The sequence below is a fragment of the Glycine soja genome, chromosome 1 (genome assembly GCF_004193775.1).
Source record: "Glycine soja cultivar W05 chromosome 1, ASM419377v2, whole genome shotgun sequence".
NCBI classification, from domain to species: Eukaryota; Viridiplantae; Streptophyta; class Magnoliopsida; order Fabales; family Fabaceae; genus Glycine; species Glycine soja.
The window spans coordinates 27,235,451-27,243,166 of record NC_041002.1 but is presented as its reverse complement, the minus strand read 5'-3'; the positions used below and the strand labels follow the sequence as shown (position 1 = coordinate 27,243,166).

At 39.2% G+C, this 7,716-nt stretch overlaps 1 protein-coding gene across 1 annotated transcript; it reads right to left on the bottom strand.

The window, feature by feature from the left end:
- Window positions 1-6,148: 6,148 nt before the first annotated feature.
- On the bottom strand, window positions 6,149-7,438 carry LOC114419843. Its single transcript, XM_028385675.1, has 2 exons — window positions 7,239-7,438; window positions 6,149-7,112 (listed from the first exon to the last, which is right to left on the bottom strand). The coding sequence occupies exons 1-2, from the start codon at window positions 7,436-7,438 to the stop codon at window positions 6,149-6,151; spliced, it is 1,164 nt and encodes a 387-aa protein (XP_028241476.1).
- Window positions 7,439-7,716: the final 278 nt, after the last annotated feature.

Below are 7,716 nucleotides of genomic sequence, written 5' to 3'. Positions count from 1 at the left end.
CCAACTTGCCTAGGTGAGCTCATTGCTTCAACACTAAGTTTCAACTTGCCTGGGCGAGCTGCAACTGCCCCAAAGTGACCCTTTGCCAATAAATAGGCGTCCTAGGGGGTGTTTTAAAGGTTTCCAGCATTGAGGAGTGAAGGAAATTGAGAGAAATAAGAGAAAAGAATAAGAAAGAAGAGGAAACAAAGTCGAGTCACTACCAAATCGAGACTGTGATCAATCTCTACATCGTTCATGGTTCGGTGTTCTTCATGCGACCATCGGTTAGTTTTGTTTTTAAGATTTGAATGTGATCTATGCACCTTTAGGGGTCCCCTTTGTTATTTTGTGCATATTCATCTCCTCCTTCTATCATCGGTAATCTTTTTTCTTTTGTAAAGTTTAATCTTAACCGATCATTAGCGTCATAAAGTTATCTTTTAAAGGGATTGAAAGTTAACAAATAGAACCAAGATAAAATCAACGCATAACTGAATTACTCTTTGCCAAAGTCACTTGAGGTCGTTCAAGGTCCAACACCTTAGTGACCCTTTTTTTTTGTTCTTGTTAATTTAAAAAAATCTTTCAAAAGCATAAAAATAATTTGACACACAAACTTTCTCACTTTAAAGAACTACGTAGGTTTGAATTCCTCATCGCACTTGAGGATACGTAGGAGCAAGGGTATCCCGTTGTCGACCCAAAAAAAATAAAAAAAGATATAAAAAAGGGAAAAATAAATAACTTTTGAAGTCACGTTGCACACTTGATTTAAGGCCATTTTCCCTTGTGACGGGCGCGTGGGGTGCTAATACCTTCCCTACACGTAAACAACTCTCGAACCCTTATTTTCAAAATTCGCAGACCTTTTTTTTTTATTTTTGGTTTTTCTAGCATTTTCCTCGAATAAACGTTGGTGGCGACTCCCACGCGTTCTCCTTTTGTAGAAGATGCGCCCTTTCTTTTCGCCTCGCCCTCCCGCCGAAGGGTAGGTTGTGATAAATGGCGACTCCACTGGGGACTGTTAGAGAGTTAAGCTATTCGATCAATGTGCAATGTTTATCGTGACTTCTTCTTCATTCATGTTCCCTTTTCTCTTTTATCTTTGTTTTGTCCATATTTGTGTATAACCTTTGCTATGTTATTGTGTTTGGTATGCGTTTGTCTATCTATTACATTCGTAGTTAGAAATATTTGTTGTTCCATCCACACATGGCACCTACACCTTTGCACACACATTGAGATATTAGACCCTATACCCGAGTCTATGTGAGACATAGGGAGATGAGGTCGATCTGTGGTCATGCTAGGTCTCTGACTCGCTTGATAACAGTGAAGCCTCATCTAGAGTTTTCCTCTTTTGATAATGCAATGTCATTGGTAGTCCCTACCGCCACAATGTTGTTACCTAAGAGGATGATTTCTCTAGAAGCCAATAAAGTTACGTGCAACCACCCTTGGGAGTTGTCACTAGAAGTGGACTTTTGGGTCTTTTCCATTAGGTTCCTGAATTAGGGGCACGGAGCAAACTCACTCTGGCTTGTTCCTTGATCGCATCATGCATCTCTTTATGGCATAATAATGGATATATCATTCCTACATTTATCATTTATCATATTCATACATTGCATTTGCATAAGTCATTGCATTATCATACATCTTCATTTGGCATGCTTTTGTTCTGCCAATTGCTTACATTCTATTTTCATCGTTCGCATGTTATGTTCACTCATGCATGATCCTAACACATGGTTGCTCATGCCTTGCATTTTCCTCTACAAAAAAAAAAACCTTTGATTGACTGTGTTTCAAATAAAAAATAAGAAGTATAGACATTCATGTGACCTCATCTTATCATTCTTAAAAGTTATCTGTTTGAGAGAAAAGTGAGGTGTCAAGAACAAGAGTCATTCGACTTAATCTATCAATTGAAAATCCTATAAATATTTCTCGTCCATGAAAATTCATTTTTCGGAACCTGCACAGTTTCTTTCATTTTTCCTTGCTACAAGGTCATGATCAAAGACAACAACAGATACCTTAAAGCCCTACACTGGGGCAATGAGAGGCACCATGCATGAGCCTCAAGCGAACCTAGGGGCAGATCAAAAGTTCTTGACTAGTAAGTTGAAAACCCGAAAAGGCGGCCTAAGAAAAAATTAGGATAATAAAAAAATAAAAAAGGAAAAGAAAAAAAAATCACGAGCGTGTTTATCAGAGGTTTGGCCCCAAAATCCAAACTACAAAAGTATTTAGTCAAGATTTGAAATGACACATGGCCATGTTTCAATATCCCAAACACTAATTTATCCCTTGCTACCCCCTCCGAGCCAAAGCATATTTGTTTTCTAAAAACAACAAAAACAAAATAGGAACCCTGAGTAGGAACCACCGCTAAACCGACAGGAAGAGCAATGCAAACAACACATGCATGAAGTTGGGCAACAATGACAAGAAAAAGAAAATAAAATCTGCCAAAGGCGAGTGAAGAAAAAGAGAGACAAAAGATCTCTAGATTTTACAAGGAAGGCACAAAAGTGTAATAAGGATTAATGTATAAGACAAAAGGAGTAGAGCCTGACCCAAGAGTTGAAAGGAATAAGTACAAGAAAGACTCTCAAGGTTCTTACTCAATATAACCCTCAAACACTCTTTGAGCCTCTCTAATCCTTTCTTTTATAGCCCTCTTACCCCTGACCACGTTACAAGCCCAATAAAGCCCATGTGGAATAAGGAATGACTAATTTGGCTTCTAAGTTGGGATTTTGGAATAAAACCCGCACACACTTGTGATTGTTGAAAAAATATATATATAAAAAGAGAATCCTTGAGGTTTCGCACTTGCACATTTGAGAAGAAAACACATTCGACCAGGAGCTCGTGGGAAATACCCAAAGACAATTGTGATAGTAGGATAACATCTGATGTTAGTCGCTCATGCAGACTCCTTAGGATTCCTTTCAAATCCAATGGTGGCCTTTGTAGTGTAAATTCTTTCGGGATCAGCCCATCTCATCAAGTTTTAGCGGGATCGACAAACCCTTGGCATCACTCTATGACTTTAAATTAGGAAAGTTTCACTTGGTCACATACCAAAGTGTGACAATCCATTGCCATCCTTCAATGGGGTGCATGATCGATCCTAAAGCCTTATGTTTCCTTGCTGTGCAGAATAATAGAATGCTTTAAACAAAAAGACAGGGGAAAACCCTAGGATCAATATTTCAGTTGATTGATTAAATTTCAAACGGTTCCATTGTCGTCACTCCAAAATTGTCAAGTGACTAAATCAAACAAAACATACACTTTGAGGGAGTCCCCGAAGAGATATGCAAAAAGATAGGATGAAGTCTCATGAGTTATCACGTCTTTCAGAAAGAGACAGTCAATTTGTGTTTTCCACAAAAAAGAAAAAGATAAAAAAAAATCAAAATCACAAAAATAGGAAAAAAAAGTCATGAGCATTACACAATTTTCATGATTCAAAACCTTTTGCATTACTAGCATTTCAAGATGAAGGTTGCATGCATCTGCATCCCAAAAATCATGTTCATATTAGGCTATAAGTGCGTAGATTTCTCTTTACATACCAATTTCCCAAATCTAATGTCGTATGTTTGAAGTTTAGGATGAGAGGCCCTCTCAAAGAGTCAATCTCTTGCTTTTTCATAAGGTTGAGCCCTTTGGTACTAGTGCCTATTGGCTTGTTTCATAGGACTCAACGTCCTTTGCTTTATGATTTCATGGGACTCAAAGTCCTCGCCTTTATATTTCATAGGACTCAAAGACTTTGCCATTTTCTTTCATAGGACTCAAAGTCCTAGCCTTTATCTTTCATAGGACTCAAAATCCTCTGTCTTTATGCTTTCATAGGACTCAAAGTCCTCTATCATGTATATTTCAAAGACTTCAATGTCTTCAGTCATTTACGCCTTCAAAAAACTGTAATGTCTTCATTTATATTTCAAAGACTTCAATGTCTTCAGTCATTTATGCTTTCAAAAGACTACAATGTCTTCATTTACATTTCAAAGACTTCAATGTCTTCAGTCATTTACGCTTTCAAAAGATTGCAATGTCTTTATTTACATTTCAAAGACTTCAATGTCTTCAGTCATTTACGCTTTCAAAAGACTTCAATGTCTTCATTTACATTTCAAAGACTTCAATGTCTTTAGTCATTTACGCTTTCGAAAGACTACAATATCTTCATTTACATTTCAAAGACTTCGATGTCTTTAGTCATTTACACTTTCAAAAGACTTCAATGTCTTCATTTACATTTCAAAGACTTCAATGTCTTCAGTCATTTACGCTTTCAAAAGACTACAATGTCTTCATTTACATTTCAAAGACTTGAATGTCTTTAGTCATTTACGCTTTCAAAGACTACAATGTCTTCATTTACATTTATAAGACTTCAACGTCTTATGTCTTTTACATTTTGCAAGACTTCAATGTCATTTGTCTTTTACACTTTATAAGACTTCAACGTCTTCTGTCTTTTATAGGACTCAATGTCCTTGTCTTTGTGCTTCTTAGGACTCAACGTCCTTTGTTTCTATGCTTTAAAAAAATACTTCAAAAGTCTTCTACTCTACAAGACTTCAGTGTCCTCCATTTTACGTTTTATAAGACTTTAATGTTTTCTTGTTTTTTCGATTTCACTTCCTTGGTTTTCGCTAGTTGTTCGGTCGAATAGCAAAGTCACCCAAACGAAATTAGTTTCCTTATCTTTACTTCCCTTTTATTTCCAATAAAAGATAAGTAAAAAGGGGCAGCTGTCATACCCTAATTTCGTCCGGGGACTATCGTTCGTTGATCTTCTGATCCTTACTAGTCGACTTACAGTGTTGAATGCCAGTTATAGTGCAAAATAGATGATCATTTAGTGTTTTGATCAAGAATGCAAAAAATACCAAAAAGAGGGGGCAAAAGGGTCTTTTCCTTGGTTTTCCTGGACCCTAGCTCGCCCAAGCTAGCCTTTGGCTCACTTGGGCCACCAAATAGCATCATGGTGAAGAAACCAACTTGCCTGGGTGAGTTGAAACTGCCCCAAAGTGACCCTTTGCCTATAAATAGGCATCCTAGGGGGTGTTTTAAAGGTTTCCAGCATTGAGGAGTGAAGGAAATTGAGAGAAATAAGAGAGAAGAAGAAGAAATAAGAGGAAAAAAAGCCGAGGCGCAGCCGAATCGAGACTGCGATCAATCTCTACATCATTCTTTGTTCGGTGTTCTTCGTGCGACCATCAGTTAGTTTTGTTTTTAAGATTTGAATGTGATCTATGCACCCTTAGGGGCCCCCTTTGTTGTTTTGTGCATATTCATCTCCTCCTTCTATCATCGGTAATCTCTTTTCTTTTGTAAAGTTTAATCTTAACCAATCATTAGCTTCGTAAAGTTATCTTTTAAAGGGATTGAAAATTAACAAATAGAACCAAGATAAAATCAACGCATAACTTAATTTCTCTCTACCAAAGTCACTTGAGGTTGTTCAAGGTCCAACACCTCAGCGACCCCTTTTTTTTTGTTCTTGTTAATTAAAAAGAATCTTTCAAAAGCATAAAAGCAATTTGACACACAAAATCTCTCACTTTAAAGAACTACGTAGGTCTAAATTCCTCATCGCACTTGAGGATACGTAGGAGCAAGGGCATCCCCTTGTTGACCCAAAAAAAAAAGCTATAAAAAGGGAAAAATAAATAACTTTTGAAGTCACGCTGCACGCTTGATTTAAGGTCGTCGTCCCTTGTGACGGGCGCGCGAGATGCTAATACCTTCCCTACACGTAAACAACTCTCGAACCCTTATTTTCAAAATTCGGAGACCTTTTTTTTTCTCTTTGGTTTTTCTAGCATTGTCCTCAAATAAACGTTGGTGGCGACTCCCATGCGTGCTCCTATTTTGGAAGACACACCTTTTCTTTTCGCCTCGCCTTCCTGCCAAAGGGTAGGTTGTGACAGATGGATTGAGCCTTCTCCGGGGATGTATGACTGGTCTATAGTCTTCTTCCATCATTATCTTGTGCTTATAGTAGGCAGAGTTGATTCCTTTGAGATTTGATGTGTCACTCTATTGCCTCCCCGTGTCTCTTGAGGACCTCCACCAATCTGTTCTCCTCTTCTACTATTAGCTCACTGCTGATCACCACAGGCTTGGTCTCGTTCTATTCCAAGAACGCATACTTTAGGTGGTTGGGTAAGATCTTCAGCTTTGCCTTGGTCTTCTCAGATGGACTCCCATTTTTTAATTCTTCAAAAATGGCCCCCCCTACAAGAATGTTTTCTTCATGATCTAAGTCTTCCAAGCAAGCCCTTAGATCCTTCTCCTCTTCATTGGTTAGACAATCCACAACATTGATCAAAGCTTTCTCCAGTGAAGTCTGCGTGGTTTGAAGAGCACCAACGTCTTCTTTATCAATCTCCTCCACCTTGAAGGATCTACTATCTTCCTCTGGGTATTTAATTGCTTTGAAAAGGTTGAAGGTTACCTTTTGGTCGTCGACGCTTATTTCTAGATTGCCATTCCTTATATCTACTACACAGTTGGCAATCAGCATGAAGGGTCTGTCTAAGATAAGAGGAATCTCCGCATCTTCTTCTATGTCCATGATGACAAAATCCACCAGGAAAGTAAAGTGGCGGACTTTGACGAGGACATCTTCTACTACCCTGTACGGTCTTGTGATTGATCGATCTGCGAGCTGGAGCGTCATCTTGGTAGGGTCTATCTTCAGGTTTACAATTCTTCTACACATTGACAGAGGCATCAAGTTGATGCTTGCCCTTAAGTGAATGAGAGTCTTCCCTACTGACTTATTCCCTATCGTGCAAGGGATTGTCACGCTCCCGGGGTCTTTAAATTTCTTGGGCAGCTTCCTCTGTATCACCGCACTGCAGTTGCCTCCCACCATAATGCTCTCATTGTCAATGTACTTCCCCTTCTTGGTGAGGATGTCCTTCATGAATTTGGTGTAGAGTGGCATCTGCTGCAAGGCTTCTCCAAATGGCATGGTTATCTCCAACCCTTTGAATGTCTCAAATAAACGCTTGAAGTAACACTCCTTATTCTTCTTTGATGGCACTAAAGGATATGGGGGTTCCTTTAGAGGGGTTGGTGGCTCTTCTTTCCTAGCCTCTCGGGCTAGCAGGCTTTTGGTCTTAGAGGTTAAGACCTTCTTCTCTTCTTCTTTCTCTTCTTCCTTTTACTCTTTTTCCTCCTTCTCTCCTTCTTTTTCCGCCCTTCCTTCCTCAGACTGGTCTCCTTCAATTTTCTCTTTCTCTCCTTGTGCTTTCCTCTGGCTTCTAGTCAACACTACCTTGCATTCCTCCTTCGGGTTCTTCTCTGTGTTAGCTCCAAAGATGCTAGTGGGTCTTTCAGCCGTTTGCTTGGCTAATTGTCCCACTTGGATCTCCAGGTTCTTGATGGATGACTCTGTGCTTCTGTAGTTGGACATGGGTATCTGCATGAATTGGTTTAGTGTTTCCTTAAGCTTGCTAGTCCTCTCATAAAGATGAATCCCTTGGTTGGAATTCTGGACAGGTTGACTTCTTTGTTCCTTATTGAATTGGTTCCCCAGATGATTCCTCTAGCTTGAACCCTGTGTGAAATTCCTCCCTTGGTTGAATCTCGATGATCCTCTTTGGTTGAATCCCGGTGGTCCTCCTTGGTCGTAGCCTTGGAATCCGTGGCGATTCTAAGCTCCCATGTAGTTCACCTCTCTGGAAGAATCTT